This window comes from Podarcis vaucheri, assembly GCF_965113315.1.
Source record: "Podarcis vaucheri genome assembly, chromosome: 2".
Lineage (NCBI taxonomy): Eukaryota > Metazoa > Chordata > Lepidosauria > Squamata > Lacertidae > Podarcis > Podarcis vaucheri.
This window is the reverse complement of record NC_138760.1, coordinates 132712368-132730972: the sequence shown is the minus strand read 5'-3', so window position 1 is coordinate 132730972 and position 18605 is coordinate 132712368. Positions and strand designations below refer to the sequence as shown.

The window sequence follows — 18605 nt, the reverse complement described above, 5'->3', positions numbered from 1 at the left end:
AGGTTCCGGGTCATCTTCTGCTGGGTTTGGTTCCAGACATGATGCCTCCTGCGAATTCACCCTCCTCTTTCGCTAAGGGTGAAGGGTCTCCATCACCTTCTTGGCTCCCCAAGACGTCCTTCTGCCAGAGTTGCCTTCCCCTTCCTTGTCTTCTTCCCAGTTCCACTCCTCCGCGTCCAGCGTGACCCCCTTCCCTTTCTCCCTCTTCCAGGGCTCTCCAGGACCCACTGGTGAGAACGGACCCCCCGGCCCGCTTGGCAAGAGGGTGAGTGGAGAGGGAGGGGCCTCATCCAGTCTAACCTCAAGAGGGTCCAGGCCCTTGGGCTTCGGGGGCCAGAGAGAGAGGGGCCCCTGTGCCTGGGGGCCAGCTTGGCATCTCTCTGAGCCCGGTGCCTCCCCATCTCTCTCCGCAGGGTCCGGCCGGCACCCCAGGCCCCGAAGGACGTCAAGGGGAGAAAGGCGCAAAGGTGAGTTACCTGGTCGCCAGGTAAATGGAAGGGGAAGCCAGACAGGCAGGTGGCTTGGCTACCCTAAAGAAGAAACTATGGGATGTCAGAGGAGCCAAACAGGCCCGTGTGTGTGTGTGTGTGTGTGTGTGTGTGTTGTGTTATACCTTTCTGTTTTCCATGTGCTCTTTTAATATTTGAATTTTTTTGCCCTGCCCTCTAAGGTCTCAGGGCAGGGGTTAGAACAACTGAAATATATTTTTACTGCTCTTTCATTTTTTAAAAAAGAGATTTAGTTGTGATTCCTGCATTGCATGACCCCAGGGGCATAGCTGCCAACATTTCCCTTTTTTTAAGGGAAATTCCCTTATTCCGAATAGGATTCCTCGCAAGAAAAGGGAAAAGTTGACAGCTATGCCCCTGGGGTTCCCCTCCAACTCTGCAGTTCCATTATTCTTAACCTCCCTCCCTCCAGGCTAATCCTACTCCCAAAACTCCTTCAAGGACTTCCATTTCCCCAGCCACTCCACATCCTTTGGCACTCTGCAGGCCAGCACAATCCCAGTGCACGTCTACTCAGGAGTAAGCCCCAGAGAGGCCCACGCAGAAGTAATTGCTAGGTGGCAGGATTGTGGCCTGAGGCCATTCCTCCTGCCCCGGAGGGATTTGTAGCTGGTTTAGGATGGATCTCTCAGCTGCAATTAAAAAACAGAAAACAAAACCCTGAGCTGTAATTTCAAAAGATTACGGGGCGATGGCTGCAAACCGCTTGGGGCTGCGAAAGAACAGAAATAAAATCCCCTGCCGAGATGAAGTTGGAGTCCTCCCTCGCTTAGGCCACCTTGATTATATATTTCATGGAAATGCAGGCTATAAATTCTCGAAACAGATAAACAGCGAAAGAGGGCTTAGAAATGAGGTGCTCTTTTTTTAAATAGAACAACAAAGTTCTGGGATCTTTATCTAGCTCTTAGGACAGCAACACACCAACTTGCACACCTGACACCATCGCTAAACAGCTGTGGGAGACGGAGGTCTTTTGCTCTTCCCAGAAAGCACAACTCAAAAGCCCCACAAGGACCAGTTAGCTGTGATTGCACGGGGTTGGGATAGATGACTCTTGGGGTTCCCATTCCAGCCCTACAATTCCTGATTTCCCCTCTCAGGAGATAAAAATGTTTTTGTATATGTTGGAAGCTGTCCAGAGTGGCTGAGGTAAAATTATTACTATTATCATCATCATCATCATCACCATTGTCATCATCTCAGTGTGCAAGAGTGGCCTTTGTTTACAAATCTGACAGCCTGTTTCCAGGAAAACGAGTTGCTTCAGGAACTTCGGTGCAGTTTCTTAAAAAACAATTATCATTTGGTTTTACAAATTTGTTCACATTCAAAATCACAAATATTAAAAAAAATTACACAAGATTCTTCCGAATCTCTGGACTGCCCTCCACGGGTTCTGTAATTAACCTTTCCAACTGCATATTGTAAATCACTCTAATTTGTCAGTTGTCCGAAGTCCATCCATGTAACATTGCAAGACTTATTTAAGACCTGCTATAGACTCCAAATGCGTACAGTGGTCTCTCAAGTATAATATGAATTTCCCCCATTCTTCGTTGAAGTTTTGATCCTCCTGGTTTCTGATTTCCCCATTCATTTTTGCCATCTCTGCATAGTCCAACAGCTCGGTCTGCCATTCCACGCTGGTGGGGACCGACTTGGGTGCAGTTTCAACAGGCTGGGACAGACTCCCCTCCCACCATAATTTTGATTATTTTTAGATGAAACACAACCTGGGGAGTTTGTGGCTTTGGAGGGAAGGGGGTGTGTGTCTCTCTGTGTGTGTGTGTCTAATTTTCTCCCTGCTGGCTTTCCCTCATGCAAATCCGAACCCCACCTCACCCAAAATCCCCGGCTGGGGAAATACAGCCAGATGGGTGGAGTGTAAATAATATAAATTATTCTTATTATTTCACTGTTGGGGCTCATGCAGAACTGGCAGCCCCCAAACTCCACCCAGCCCTTTATTGCCTTTCCCACTTACAATAAAGTAGGACGCCTCACCCATCCACATTTTAATTCAAGGACTGTGGGTGGGGTGGGGTTTTTTTGTTTTTTATCGGTAAAGGTTTTCATTTCCTTTTATACGTCGTATAAGAACGGGTGAAAATCAAAAGATGGAAAATCTGAACTGTGAAATCGGGGTTGGACTAGATGACCCTCAGGGTCCCTTCCGATGGCACAATTCTATGATTCTTTGATACTGCTGTTCGGTGAATGTATTATTTAGTTGTGAACTACTCTATTTATTTACTTATAGTTAATAATAATAATTGGTATGCTGCCCTTCCTCCACAGATCTAAAGGCGGTTCACAACATAAAAATGCAATATAAAAACCACAAAATACAGAATAAATCCTGCTTGCTGGTTTTCCATTTGCAGGATCTGTTCAGCCACTGTAAGAATGGGCTGCCAGACTGTGTGAATGAATTAATTTTATTATTACGGTCACAGACCAGTTCCGGTTCACTCACAATACCAGGAAAATCATAAAACACAACAGGAATACATTGAATTGCAATTATAACAGAGACAATTCAGATATAGCGGCAGTTAAAAATATATATTAAATCTTGATCATTAAAATATAACCTAAAATTGTCATTTAAAACCATAATCATTATGATAGCACAGCTTGTTCCCTGAGTTTTATGGCAGTCGCACAGAATTTGGCCCCCCCTGAGCGTGATCTCAGGATCCTTGTCCTCTACCAGGAGTTTTAGACACTGAAGTTTGGACCCATCTGGAGATTTTGGTATAATGGGAGTGATAAACACCGAGCGTATATCCCCGTAGAAACGGCAGCGTGGAATAGCAAGAAGGAAAGCAACTGGGTTGTGCGTCTGGGCAAATGCAAAAATATTCCGAAACAGAAGTGAGGGGGCGGGGATTGGCCGCTTTGTGGACTTGTCGAGTCAGAAGGGACCCCCAGGGTCATCCAGCCCAACCCCCTGTGACCTTCTTCCCCTTCCCTCTCTAGGGAGAGCCAGGAGCGCTGGGAGCCCCAGGGAAGACGGGGCCCGTGGGCCCTCAGGGACCCCCGGGGAAGCCAGGGACGGACGGACTGAGGGGCCTCCCCGGATCAGTGGTAAGGAGACCGAGCCGGACGCCGGGGTTCTCTGGGAGGGGCGGGTGCGCATGTGTGTGTCCGCTGAAGTCGGGCTCAGTTGGGGCACCAGGGGAGCCTCAAAGACCCCCACCAGTGGGGCAGGGTTGGTGTCTTGTGGTCCTCCAACCAAGTCCCGTTGCAGGGTCCTGGAGAGTTTGTGGGGGGCGTATGGGGTGTCAGGGGAGGGACCTCTGGTGGGGACATGTCTTCTCCTTCTGGGGTGCTTTGTCCACCGTTGGCCCCCACCTCACACTCCGGGGAGTTGTGGGCCTGGGGCGGGGGTCCCGATCCTGGGAAACGGTGAGGAGAGCTGAGGGGTCTCAGACCCTCGGAGTTGGGGGCTCTGGCGGGACCCAAGTCCAACCTTCAAGAAGGCAGTGGAGGAAGGAAAACAACATGGCAGGTTGCGAGGTTCTTGCGGTTATCAGGAAAGCCGACCTGAGAATCATCCCGTTTTTGTTTTTAATAATGCTGTATTGTATTTTAATATTCGGTTGGAAGCCGCCCAGAGTGGCTGGGGAGGCCCAGCCAGATGGGCGGGATATAAATAAATTATTATTATTATTATTATTATTATTATTATTATTATTATTATTATGGTGCCAAAATTATGGCTGAAGGTGGTCTCTGTAGAGACTAAATAAAAAAATTCCTTCCAGTAGCACCTTAAAGACCAACTAAGTTAGTTCTTGGTATGAGCTTTCGTGTGCATGCACACTTCTTCAGATACACACGAAAGCTCATACCAAGAACTAACTTAGTTGGTCTCTAAGGTGCTACAGGAAGGATTTTTTTTTATTTTAACTATGGCAGACCAACACGGCTACCTATCTGTAGAGACTGTTACAGCCAATGCTTAGTCTATGGGGTATTTTTATGTTTAGTAGATAATCTGTTGGTTTTTGGATCGATTCTAATTTTCCTGAAATAAAGCAAAGACCAGAATGGAAGGTGGTTGAAATTGCTACGCTTCACATGGTTGCTTCAAAATGCTAGAAATAAAGTATGTTCGATCAGGATAAAAAATAGAAGGCGCAGTGGACGCTCGGGTTGTGAATGTGATCCGTCTGGGCGCTTTGAAGGGCGGGGCTGTGTGAGGCCCCCGAGGGCCACCTAGAGAGGCTGGGAAGGGCTGCCTTTGGGCACTGAATTTCCCACCCTGACTGAACTCTTTTGCCCCCCTCCCCGTCTCTTCCAGGGGGCACAGGGCAAGCCAGGAGCGACCGGCCAGGCTGGGCCCCCGGGACCAGTGGTGAGTGTCTGGGGTCTTCTCCATGGCCGGGTGGTGGTGGTGGGTGGTGTGACAGCCTATGGGGAGAGAGCTAAGGGTCCCAACTGTTGGGCCTCTCGCAGGGGGTTGAGCTGGATGACCTTTGGGTTTCTTTTCTGATTCTACTATTCTGCGGTTCTTCCTGCAGGGCCCCCCCGGCTTGCCTGGGCTGAGAGGGGACTCTGGACCCAAAGGAGAGAAGGTAAGGCGAGGCTTCCCTCCGCAGATAGGGGGCAGTTGCTTCTCTGTTTGCCCCCAAGAAGTCCATGCCACATCATCACGTTGGTCTCTTAAGTGGTGAACATCAAACTCAGTCAGTAGAAAAGGGACTGTTGGTCAGGGAGACCTCTGGCTAGGAAGCTTCTCCTCGGTGTTCGATGGGCAAAAATGGACAAATGCAGGCCCGGTTTAATCTGCGGGAAAATGTAGCTTGAGATGGGTTCTTTCCAGGTTTCTCTTGGGGGAGTGAAATTGACTAGACCACAAGTGGCTTGGGATCTGGAAAGTAACTAGATCGCAGGTCAGTTGCAAACTGGGAATGGATGAAGTCATAAATTGCTTGCAAGCCAGAAAACTGACTACACCGTATTTCAATTGCAAACTGGAAATTAACTAGACCATAAATTGCTTGTGATGTGGAAATTGGCTGGACTGTAAGTCGCTTGGGAGCCTCAAAAATTGACTAGGCTCCAGGTTGCATGCTATCTGGAAATGAACTAGACCGTAAGTGACTTGAGATCTAGAAATTGCCTAGACCCTCAGTGACTTGGGATCTAGAAACTGGCTAGACCCTCAGTGACTTGGGATCTAGAAATTGACTAGACAGTAAGTGACTTGAGATCTAGAAATTGACTAGACCGTAAGTGACTTGGGATCTAGAAATTGACTAAACCCTCAGTGACTTGGGATCTAGAAATTGACTAGACCCTCAGTGACTTGGGATCTAGAAACTGGCTAGACCCTCAGTGACTTGGGATCTAGAAATTGACTAGACCCTCAGTGACTTGGGATCTAGAAATTGACTAGACGGTAAGTGACTTGGGATCTAGAAACTGACTAGACCCTCAGTGACTTGGGATCTAGAAATTGACTAAACCCTCAGTGACTTGGGATCTAAAAATTGACTAGACCCTCAGTGACTTGGGATCTAGAAATTGACTAGACCCTCAGTGACTTGGGATCTAGAAATTGACTAGACCGTAAGTGACTTGGGATCTAGAAATTGACTAAACCCTAAGTGACTTGAGATCTAGAGACTGACTAGACCCTCAGTGACTTGAGATCTAGAGATTGACTAGACCCTCAGTGGTTTGTGAAGTGGTCCAGTCCATTCCCCCCTCCACCTGCCCTGGTGCCCCTCCAGTAAGTACTTCCTCTCCCCACAGGGGCACCCCGGTCTCATCGGCCTGATTGGACCCCCAGGAGAACAAGGGGAGAAGGGAGACCGAGGCCTGCCTGGCCCACAAGGCACCGCGGGGCAGAAAGGAGAAACGGTGAGTGTTTGGGGGCAGAGATGTGGGGCAGGCGGGATCCAAATAAAACCAGAACAAAAAAAAATGGAGGACCCTAACCCCTGAGCCATCAGGGAAACGCCAACAGGAAACACAGGATGAAGGAGAATTTGTGGCCAGGCCTCCATTCAGGAGAAGGTGTCTGTCTGCCTGTCAAGGATTCCTTCGCTGGGATTTCTGCTCTGTGGGGGTTGGACTAGATGACCCTCGGAGGTCCCTTCCAACTCTAGGATTACACAGAGAAACAACCCTCTGTCCTACGTGATGTCGACACCCACCTGAGTCTTCCTCCAAACATACTTTTGCACCACCACTTGTTTCTTTTCGCTGTTTAATTTTGATTCTGTATCCTTAGGGTGAGTGAAGGGTGAGCAGTGGATAAACGAACAGGAATAAAAATGCAGATAATTTGTCGTTGTTACCTGTCTGCAGGTTTTATTGCCTTTAAAGGTTTCTCCATGAATAACCAAGACCAAAATCTTCTAGTGGAGCCGATTCCGGGTCGCCACAAAGAGGGAGAGAAGGGTGGGGGAGGGGACATGGGGGGGGGAAGAAGCCAGGTGGGGGTCTTCTGTGCCTAGAGCATGGGGGGAAGGTTGCAGGGACTGGCAGCAAGGCAGGAGATCCAGCTGGGACTCCTGGGTCCCTGAGATGGCATGGTCTTGCCCGACTGACCCTTTCTCTCTCTGTTTCCCCCCACAGGGAATCCCTGGTCCAACCGGCCCCCTGGGACCCGCAGGACCCCCTGGTCTCCCCGTAAGTGAGCCCCCCCTTGCCCTCCCCATACCCCCTCCTGTGTGGCACCTTCTAACACCCTTAAAAAAAATCATGCTTTTCAGATTTATACATTTCACGAATTTTTCAACCATTCTATTATTATTATTATTATTCTGACGTTTCAAAACTTGACTTCCTTCCCCCTCTTTCTGTGGCTCCTTACATTTATTTCTAATACCTTCTGCCTATCCAAAATTAACCAGATTTGCTCGTTTATTCGTCTACTTTAAATATATAACCCTTATAGAACTGCAGGTTATTACAATAATCCCGCCAATGGTTTTATCTGTAAATATTCAATAAACCATTTCCACTCTTTTAATAAAAAGTTTGTTGTCTTGGTTTCTTAGTTTTGCGGTAAGTTTCGCCACTTCCGCATATTCCGTAAGTTTTTGTACATATTCTTCCTTTGCTGGGACTTTTTTTCCGTTTTGAGGGCAAGTAACATATCTAATAGATTTTTTACTTTTATTGTTAGTCATGTTTTTATATTGTATTTTATGCTGCTTTTATAATTAAGTATTTTAAAGTGTTTTAAGTTTGTTGTTAGCCGCCCTGAACCCGGTTTTTGAACCAGGAAGGGCGGGGTATAAATAAAAATTTATTATTGTTGTTATTATGGCCACAGTAGTCGTGTACATGAATAAGTTTCTATACGGTTTGGGTAGTTCTGTCCCTGTAATTCATTCCCAAAAGGAAAGCTTCTGGTATCGTTTTTTTGGAAAGCTTCTGATCTCGTTTTTTGACAGAATTACAAGCCTGGTAGATGAAGGGAACACAGTGGATGTAGCCTACCTTGATTTCAGCAAGGCATTTGACAAGGTGCCCCATGATATTCTTGTAAAGAAGCTGGTAAAATGCGGTCTTGACTATGCTACCACTCAGTGGATTTGTAACTGGCTGACTGACCGAACCCAAAGGGTGCTCATCAATGGTTCCTCTTCATCCTGGAGAAGAGTGACTAGTGGGGTGCCACAGGGTTCTGTCTTGGGCCCGGTCTTATTCAACATCTTTATCAACGACTTGGATGATGGACTCAAGGGCACCCTGATCAAATTTGCAGATGACACCAAACTGGGAGGGGTGGCTAACACCCCAGAGGACAGGATCACACTTCAAAACGACCTTGACAGATTAGAGAACTGGGCAAAAACAAACAAGATGAATTTTAACAGGGAGAAATGTAAAGTATTGCACTTGAGCAAAAAAAATGAGAAGCACAAATACAAGATGGGTGACACCTGGCTTGAGAGCAGTACATGTGAAAAGGAACTAGGAGTCTTGGTTGACCACAAACTTGACATGAGCCAACAGTGTGACGCGGCAGCTAAAAAAGCCAATGCAATTCTGGGCTGCATCAATAGGAGTATAGCATCTAGATCAAGGGAAGTAATAGTGCCACTGTATTCTGCTCTGGTCAGACCTCACCTGGAGTACTGTGTCCAGTTCTGGGCACCACAGTTCAAGAAGGACACTGACAAACTGGAACGTGTCCAGAGGAGGGCAACCAAAATGGTCAAAGGCCTGGAAACAATGCCTTATGAGGAACGGCTAAGGGAGCTGGGCATGTTTAGCCTGGAGAAGAGGAGGTTAAGGGGTGATATGATAGCCATGTTCAAATATATAAAAGGATGTCACATAGAGGAGGGAGAAAGGTTGTTTTCTGCTGCTCCGGAGAAGCGGACACGGAGCAATGGATCCAAACTACAAGAAAGAAGATTCCACCTAAACATTAGGAAGAACTTCCTGACAGTAAGAGCTGTTCGACAGTGGAATTTGCTGCCAAGGAGTGTGGTGGAGTCTCCTTTTTTGGAGGTCTTTAAGCAGAGGCTTGACAACCATATGTCAGGAGTGCTCTGATGGTGTTTCCTGCTTGGCAGGGGGTTGGACTCGATGGCCCTTGTGGTCTCTTCCAACTCTAGGATTCTATGATTCTATGATTCTATGGTATTTTTTACAAAGGTTATTTTGAATATCCTTTTTGTTTCATTATATATCATTTCCTCCTCTCTTCCCCAGGGTCCAGGCGGCCCCCCAGGTCCTAAAGGAGCCACGGTAAGAGCCTCCCCACACACTGAGCCCCCCACCCACTTGGTGGGAGAGGCGGGGCGAGGGCGTGCCCCTCTTTGCCTCGCGTGCCACTGACATCGCCAACTTCCTTTTCTAGGGCCAAGCGGGACCCAAAGGTCAGCGCGGAGTCCCTGGTCCCCCTGGACGGCCGGTAAGAAAACCCCACACATTCCCCGCTTCCTCCCCACACCCTGCTCCTCCAGCTGGGAAAGCGAAACCTTCCTGACTTGAATGGCCTAGGAAACTGTGTTGTTGTTTTTAAAAAATTATATTCATGGTAAATATTCAGGCAGCAGCGCTCGATACTCTTAATCCCAGGGTTGTGGGTTTGAGTCCCGTGTTGGGCAGAAGATGGGGGTTGGACTAGATGACCCTGGGGGTCCCTTCCAAACCTGTGATTCCGTGGTAATAATAAGAGCAGTGGACATGTTGGATTGGGTCCTGGTAACTGGGATTTCCCCACCCAGCCTCCCACACGGCTGCCCTCCGCCTTCCTCAGGTCAGCCGAAAGGAAGCCCCTCTCCAGAGTTAGACTGTGGAACCCCTTGCCACCAGGGAAGTTTTTAATGTGTGACATTTTAATGTATTTTTAATCTTTGTTGGAAGCCGCCTAGAGTGGCTGGGGAAACCCAGCCAGATGGACGGGGTACAAATAATAAATTATTATTATTATTATTATTATTATTATTATTACTGAGTGTGGGAATGTTCAGGGATGCAGGAGAGGACATATTGTTCGATTATAGCCTTTCCAACTTGTGTTGGAATTTTAGCAGAGTAACATTCCCCTTTTTTAAACTCGCAGCAGATGCGTTTGCTCAGGCTCGCTAAAGCCTCTGTAATAACTGTTCTGGTGTTTCCCCCTTATTCCCTCATAAAAGAGAAGACACGACACAGTCTTCTATAAAAGTATAAAAAGGTTTACTCACACATCATTCTGTTCACAATAGGATCCCAGAAGGCAGACTTAGCTTAGAAAAGTAACAGATAGGTAGCCGTGTTGGTCTGCCATAGTCAAAATAAAAAAATTCCTTCCAGTAGCACTTTAAAGACCAACTAAGTTAGTTCTTGGTATGAGCTTTCGTGTGCATGCACACTTCTTCAGATACACAGTGTGCATGCACACGAAAGCTCATACCAAGAACTAACTTAGTTGGTCTTTAAGGTGCTACTGGAAGGAATTTTTTTACTTAGAAAAGTAACATACACTTGGAAACTATTCCATAAGACAGTCCCTTTGCCCTCTCTCGGCCAAGAGAGCATCTTTGACTAAGCAGACGTTGCTTCTTTGATGCATGTAGTCAAAAAAAGAGAGATGGTTTTGTGCTTTTGTCGTTTACCTGCACAGGTGAGGCCACGCCCACCTCTAGTCCCATGCAGAGGAAGTCTGTCCCAGCCCAGAAGGAAACAGGAAGTTTACCTGCTGGCTGGACAAACATTCCTCCCCATGTGTAAACATGTCCACTCTAGGAATGTTGTACTTGACTGCTCTCGTGTTTCACATCCCACACTGAGACGATTTCACAGCCATGCTCCAACCGCAGGAGGGGAGAGAGGGCTCTTGAGTTCGAATTCTGACGGGTGGTTCTCACGTTCTCCTGGCCAGGGACCCCCCGGAGAGGTGATCCAGCCGCTGCCCATCCAGAGGCCCAAGAAGAACAAGCGTTCGGTGGACGGCAGCCAGCTGGTGGCCGAGGAGCAGCCGCCGTCGGACGGGGCAGGCCAGGCGCCCTCGGAGGGCATGGAGGAGATCTACGGTTCCCTCAACTCCCTGCGGCAGGAGATTGAGCAGATGAGGAAGCCCCTGGGCACCCAGGAAAGCCCCGGGCGAACCTGCCAGGACCTGCTGCTCTGCCACCCGGACCTTCCTGATGGTGGGTTGGGGGGCTCAGGGTCCCCTGGAAGACAGGAGTAATAATAATAATGGTAATATTATTCTTTACACCCCGCCCATCTGGCTGGGTCAGGGTGGTGGTCGTCCAGCCACACTTGAATTGTTCTGCAACTTCCATGAGCTCCCAGCAAGCGCAAGGGATGATGGGAGTTGTAGTCCAATGTCTGCAGGTGGGCAAGGCCATTGCAAGGAGTCACAGAAGCCGCTGGGTGAGGCTTCCCGGCCCCTCCTGCCCGAGCCACCAAAGCGGCAGGTGGGAGGTGCGATTCCTTCCTCGCAAGGAGGCAGGGCAAAGAGCCTTGGGTAACTTGCATAAGTGAGCCCAGCTGCATCCTTTGGGATGAAGGCAGCCCAGGATTCCTAGCCTTGTTGATGCAAGGTGGGCGGCAAAGATAGAAAAGGGGAATTCCTGGAGGCAAAGATGATGAGAAAAGCCCAGCAGGGATTTAAAATCTCAAAACGTGCAGCGGTTCAGTGAGGAAATACAGGCCATTACAGCCCTTCCAAGTCCCTTTCAAAGTTCCCCTCTTCCCTAAGCAGAGAGAGAGACCATAAATTGGGTAACCTAAAAATCGGTTTACTTACAAACTCTCCAAAGGTCAGGTCCATGTGCTTTTCCGTGCAGCATTCAGAAAAAGTTTCGCAGCTGTGAGGAATCCTTTGCTTTAAGGGAACCTCCAGACCCAGAGTTAGTCCATCTCGATTCCTTGTTCTTTGGCTACTGTCAGAATTAGATGGGGGCCCCCTCTGGCCTCATCCAACTGCTGCTGCTGCAAGGCTTTTCTGATGATCCTTTCTCCTTTTCTTCCCACCCCCAAAATAATAATATCCAGGCGAATACTGGATCGACCCCAACCAGGGCTGCTCACGAGATTCCTTCAAGGTCTACTGTAATTTCACAGCCGGCGGAGAGACCTGCGTCTTCCCCAGCCAGGAGATTCGAGAGGTAAGAGAAATGGGATTAGATCTGTCGGGGGGGGGCGGATGGCCTTGATGACCTCTGGGGGTCCCTTCCCATTCTGCGATTCTTTGAATCTCTGCCCTCCAGAGGTTGATTTGATTGATGCTCAACTGGACCGACGGGATTGATGCTCAACTGGACGTGACGTGACGGGAAGCCTGTTCCGAAATGATGGCTGCTGCCGTTCTTATTCTTATTCTTTACAAATGAAGGTTGCATTCCGGTATATTTCCCTCTCTCTCTCCCCTTTTCCCAGGTGAAAATGTCGACGTGGGAGAAAGAGAAACCTCAAACCTGGTTCAGCCAATTCCAGAAAGGCAGGAAGGTGAGGGAATTGGGATCCAGGGGGTTATTTACATGCTGTATAGTGACCTCAACAGTGTCTGTGGGGCTCTGCAGACCGAAAAGAGAAGAAGAAGAAGAAGAAGAAGAAGAAGAAGAAGAAGAAGAAGAAGAAGAAGAAGAAGAAGAAAGGATTTACCGTATTTTTTGCTCTATAAGACTCACTTTTTCCCTCCTAAAAAGTAAGGGGAAATGTGTGTGCCTCTTATGGAGCGAATGCAGGCTGCACAGCTATCACAGAAGCCAGAACAGCAAGAGGGATCACTGCTTTCACTGCGCAGCGATCCCTCTTGCTGTTCTGGCTTCTGAGATTCAGAATATTTTTTTTCTTGTTTTCCTCCTCCAAAAACTAGGTGCGTCTTATGGTCTGGTGCGTCTTATAGAGCAAAAAATACGGTAGTTACGCTACTTCTAGATTTCAAAAGGAAGTTATAGAAGTCATGATAAAACGGTTACAAGATATAGGTCATATTATTTGAAGACCATATGTGGTGGGAATGTAAAGAAATTAAAACATTTTGGGAAATGATATATAATGAGTTGAAGAAAATGTTTAAACTAACATTTGTAAAAAACAACAACCCCAGAAGCATTCTTGTTAGGGGTTGTAGGAAAAGACCTGCCAAGGAAATTAAAGAACATATTTATGTCTGCGACAACGGCGGCCACAGTCTTAATAGCACAAGGATGGAAGAACGAGGAAATCCCGACAAAAGAACAGTGGCAAGGGAAATTGATGGACTATGTGGAACTGGCGGAACTGACACACAAACTGTGAGACAAGGAGAACTGTGGCTTTAAAGAAGAATGGGAACTTTTTGCAAATTACTTAAAAAACAGCAAAATGAATTGGACTCCTTGACAGGTTTTGAATAAATATACACAAATTATTAATAATAATAATAATAATAATAATAATAATAATAATAATAATAAATAAAAATACCCTGTCAATCTGATTGGACTGCTCCAGCCGCTCTGGGCAGCTTCCAGCATAGTATAAAAACACAACTATGCATTCTTCACAGAATGCACAATTCACCTGTGGAACTCCCCGCACAGGAGACAGGGATGCTTTGAAGGAGACAAATGCAGGGAAGAGACGGCTGCCTGTGGCCCCTGGTCGCAATGGCTCTGCTCTTCCTCCACAGCGGAGTGTGTTGCAGCAGTCCAGCCCTGACTCCTTTTCTCCCCCTCGCCAGTTCTCCTACTCGGACGCCGACGGCAACCCCCTGGGCATCGTACAGCTCACCTTCCTGCGCCTTCTGAGCGTCTCGGCCCGGCAGAACTTCACCTACCACTGCCAGCGTTCAGCCGCCTGGCACAGTCGTGGGGAGCCGGCCCCCGGGGGCTACCAGCGCGCCCTCCGCTTCCAGGGCGCCAACGAGGACGAGCTCAGCTACGACAGCAGCCCCTACGTCAAGGCCCTGCGGGACGGCTGCGCGGTGAGTCCTCCCAGCAGGGGTGGCATCGGGCGGGAGCCGGGTTCCCTGGGCCCCCGGGGGCCACGCTGTGAGGACAGGAGGAAGGGTCAGACGGGCCCCTTTGGGCAGCTGATCCGGGAAGGCCCTTTGTACGCCCCGATGGAGCCTCCAGGGACGGAGGCAGACTATTCAGATTCCTTGGGGGCATTTGACCACCGTGAGAAGGTGGTCTAGGTGGTCCATTGACCTGATCCAGTAGTCCTTATGACAAAGTGGGCTGGTGGGAGGTCACTTTACGGGAATTTGAGGGGAATTTGAAGCTTTTGCAGAGCTGAATTGATGCCCAGCCTTTACTGAGCGTTCTTGCAGGGAGGCTATCCGACAGCAGGGATCTCCAAACCACAAAAAGTCCAGCGTCTTTTTTTTTAAAAAAATAGTCATTTGTCATGGATGCTGTAGTAGAAATTCCGGTCATGGCACGGGGTTGGGCTGGATGACCCCCGGGACCCATCCAAATCTGTGATCCTAAAGCAAAGTTTTTGGGTTGTTGTTTTTTTAAAAATAAATATTTCTATGCCGCTTTTTATTCAAACAAATCCCTAAGCGTCTTACAAGCAAAAGATAAAAATGACATCATGGAACATCACGGATACAGCATAAATTGTATAGAATACTTAACAAATCACCAGTAAAGCAACCACAAATATAAAACAATGACTGCTCTGCTAGATCAGCGGTTCCCCAACTTTTCTGGGGGGGAGGGCCTGCCCCCCTGGTTCAATGAACTTACACTCCACCCAAAACAACATAATTCAGAAAAGCAGTTTGCATGAACCTCTACGATAATAATGCAACAAAATTCAAAGCAGTAGCAATAAATTGTACGTTTGTTCAAAACTCAATTAAAACTATTTAGTTTAACTATGTAAAGAAAATGGATGGATTTGACCTTGTCAAAGACTTTGCCATTAGAAAAAGGAGGGTTCCCCCCACCTTTCAAATATAAATGAAGTGGAAGTAGGTTGTGTTTCGTTCCCCGAAATATAATTTTATGTTACGGTTTACCATTGTTTATATTTTGAACTGGATATATACGGGGCACCAAAACCTTTTAGGCGCGTAGGACCTCTAAAGGTCTTTGTCTCGGAGCAGTGTTTCTGAACGCCAGAGGAAAAGTTTTCCTCGCACTCGGATCCCGCTTGCGGGTTTCCCACCACGCAGGCCAGGTTTGCCCTCACGTTCTCACGCCGTCTCCTCTCCCTCGCAGACACGGAAAGGATTGGACAAGACCGTCCTGGAGGTCCACACCCCCCAGGTGGAGCAGCTGCCTTTGACGGACGTTCGCGTGGCGGACTTTGGGGAGCCCGGCCAGAGGTTTGGGTTCGAGGTGGGGCCGGTCTGCTTCCGAGGCTAAGGCAGCGGGAACCCCCTGCGCACTTCACTGAGCCCACCCCCCCGACCCCGTTTGCCCTTGGTCTCCAGAGGAACCCCCCACCCCACAAGCAGTGACGGAACAGGATCCGGCCTCTCTCCACGCCCTGCCCTCAAGACACAGCGGATCCGCCGCCAACCAATGGGAGACTGAGGAGCATCAGGGGTCCGGGGCACCAATGCAGACCAAAGAGAAGTGGACCGTTTGGGACAAGCCAGATTATATTTTATCGCCATTCCTCCTCCCCACCTCTCCTCCACGAGTAGCGGGTTACAAAGCAAAGCCCCCTCCCCAAACACACAGGGATCCCTCCCCACTGTAGCTCTTTTCCCGCTGAACCCACTACTCTAACCCCACCCCATGCCTGATCTCACGGCTGTCTGTCTCCCCCCCCCAAAAAAAGCACTAAAGCATCCCTTTCCCTATTCCTTCAGGGGTCCTTGGGGAGGAAGCGATTGGGGTGGGGGGTATATTCAACAATAATCTGCAGAATTTTCCAGTTGTAACTCCACAATCCCAAATCCGGTTGTTGCATTTCCCCTGTGACCCTTGCTCACCCCAGAATTGGGTGCCCTTTTTGGCTCTCTGTGGAGGCAAGAATGGGACCCTTTGCCCCCACCCCTAATGGCCACCCCCACCCCCTGCTGGCCCTTGCACCCGTTTTAAGACCTCACCCGCCACCCCGTCCCAGCTCCCCAACAGGTGAGTGTTTTTTGCAAAAGGGAAGCCACAAGCCTTTTCCTGGCTCTCTAGGGCAATCCCCTCACCCCCTAACAGACAGCACCAATTAAGCCCCACATTTAAAGGAGGAAATAGGGGGGGCAGATACTACAGGAACCTGCTTGTGGGCTGGAAAGAGGCAGCTGGAGTGAACAACTTTGCTTGTCTCTATCCTAATGCACAGAGCATGGGAACCAAGCAAGATGAACTCAAGCTCCCATTACAAGGTGGCAAATGCGATTGAATAGGCACTGCTGAAATCAGAAGGGCTAAACGACACTGGGTGGGGGCAAACTTGGTACAAAAGCCCCCACCCACCCAGGTCAGAGACCAAGAGCAGAGAGGGGTCCACTGACTTCCCAATGGCCGCCTCTCCCCCAAACTCTGATCATCTCCACCCTAGCCACCATTGCCCCAAACATATCTTAACTTTCTTTTTTAATGATTCCAAAACTAGACACTGCCCTGGGAGACGGTTCCCCCCTTTTGCACAAATTAGTGTCCCGCCAGGAATTCAGCCCCCCTCCCCTCCCCCTTGCTAAACTTTCAAGCCCCTCCCCCATGTTCTGTGTGCTTCTAAGAAGCGTATTCTGCCTCCCCAACTTCCCTTCGCCCCCAGAGCAGCTCCAAGGACCAGAAAGGAAAACTGTGCGTTTTGTTTTTTGTTTTTTTTATAAAGAGAAAAATAAATAAATAAATTAATTATATTATTTAAAGGAGTGGATATAAGAAAAAGAGACTATTTTCATCTCCTGCTGCCTTTTTATTTTTACGGAAGATGGAAAAAGGCGAGTTTCACACCCCGTTTTTGGTGCTCGGGAAGTTTAAAAAAATAAATTTATTTTCTCTCGGCCGCCTGCAAAGTTCTTTCCCCCCACCCCTTCTCTCTTGAAAGGGGGTTCCCCCCCCCTACACAAAAGCTCCTCCTTGGCTTTTTTGTTTTCTTAAAAAGCAAGCGAGGGGCCGCCCCTGGTGCTGGAAGCAGGCGACCCAACCGTGTAATGTTTTGTAATTAATTGTGGAAATTGTATGGTGCCTAATAGATCATCTATAATTTTGCTGCTTTCTTTGCCTCCGTTATTATTTCCTCGCCTTTGCCCGTCCGTTGGAGTTTCGCTTTCGTACGCCCCGATGTGCAAATAATGCAGCCTCCCAGTTGAGGGTCAACTAAAGCCTTCTGCAGGGGGTTCGAGGGAGGCGACCCCCCCCAGGGGTCTCTGTGGGGCAGGGAGGGGGGGCCTTGATTCCTAACGCTCCACAACAACCAGCCTCTGGATCCAGCGAACCGGTGGGCAAGCAAGGAAGATGAAGGCTGGGAGATTCGGGACAGATAAAAAGGACTTAGGCACTGTTAACCTGCGGAACCTCTTGCCACAAGTCGAAGTGACCAACTTGGATGGCTAAGAGTCCCAGCAGAGGCAGCAAATGCTTCCGAATATCGGTTGCTGGAAACCACAGCAGGGGGAGAGGGGTCTTGTTTTCGAATCCTGCTCGCTGGCTTCCCATGATAGGAATTTATTTTATCACACGATCTCAGGGCAGATTGCAGGGGTCTGGGTGGCCACTGTGAGAGCAGGAGTGGCACAAAACAAATACCGTGAAAATCCCTGAAACGAGAAGTAATCGACTAGAAACATCATTTCTTGTGGAAATAAACTAAATAATACAAATCAGAAAGATCAGTCTTTAACATCAGCAGTAACATCTAGACCATGGGAGCCTTTCAGCCCTGTTCTCGAGTTTGTTTAAAATCTAAAACAGCTCCTCTTGTATTCCTTTCTTTGACTTTGTGCCATTTAGGTTTTTAAACCTTTTTGTAAAAGCAGCACTAGAATTTTCACACTCAACCCTTTATTACTGTGCTTTGCTTTCTTCAAGTTGGGCTTTGCCTAAAACTTGCCATTTAGGTGTTCAAACCCCTTTTTTGTAAATTCAGTATTAGAAACTGTACTTTTCAGTCCTTAATCCCTTTATTACTGCGTTTTGCTTTACCTCGGTTGAGCCAGGATTATAACACTTCAGAATTGTGGGGGTTTCTACCCCTCTTTTTGAATTTTGGTCATTTAAATTTTGTGATGTTTCTATTTCCTTCTGAGGAAACCGAGTAGTTCAGTGAAACAAAGTTTGCAGCCGGCATCCCATTAAGGCTTTGTTCAATTCTTAGTTTTTTTCCCTTAATCTTTTTGATTTTTATTACTTAGTTTATTTCCACAAGATAATATTTCTAGTCGACTACTTCTCGTTTCAAGGATTTTCACGGTATTTCATTTGTTTTGTGCAATTTCTCGGTTCTGTGACTCTCTTTTTTCTATTGTTCCAGTTACAGATAAGTAGCCATGTTGGTCTGCCATAGTCAAAATAAAAAAATTCCTTCCAGTAGCACCTTAAAGACCAACTAAGTTAGTTCTTGGTATGAGCTTTTGTGTGCATGCACACTTCTTCAGATACACACTTGGAGAAGTGTGCATGCACACGAAAGCTCATACCAAGAACTAACTTAGTTGGTCTTTAAGGTGCTACTGGAAGGTTTTATTTTTTATTTTTTCTATTGGTTACTGCGAGAGCAGGAGGCTGAACTGCA

At 47.9% G+C, this 18605-nt stretch overlaps 1 protein-coding gene across 1 annotated transcript in view; it reads left to right on the top strand.

Annotated features, from left to right (window-relative positions):
* The window catches only part of COL11A2 (collagen type XI alpha 2 chain), a 114935-nt gene extending 96722 nt beyond the window's left edge, over window positions 1-18213 (top strand). The window contains exons 54-67 of the mRNA XM_082211213.1: window positions 212-265; window positions 414-467; window positions 3495-3602; window positions 4822-4875; window positions 5042-5095; window positions 6279-6386; window positions 7107-7160; window positions 9201-9236; window positions 9349-9402; window positions 10858-11125; window positions 11979-12091; window positions 12363-12431; window positions 13651-13893; window positions 15140-18213. Coding sequence (XP_082067339.1) covers window positions 212-265; window positions 414-467; window positions 3495-3602; window positions 4822-4875; window positions 5042-5095; window positions 6279-6386; window positions 7107-7160; window positions 9201-9236; window positions 9349-9402; window positions 10858-11125; window positions 11979-12091; window positions 12363-12431; window positions 13651-13893; window positions 15140-15286 — 1416 coding nt within the window. The 3' untranslated portion in view covers window positions 15287-18213. The remainder of the gene's footprint in view (window positions 1-211; window positions 266-413; window positions 468-3494; window positions 3603-4821; window positions 4876-5041; window positions 5096-6278; window positions 6387-7106; window positions 7161-9200; window positions 9237-9348; window positions 9403-10857; window positions 11126-11978; window positions 12092-12362; window positions 12432-13650; window positions 13894-15139) is intronic.
* The last annotated feature ends 392 nt before the right edge of the window (window positions 18214-18605 follow it).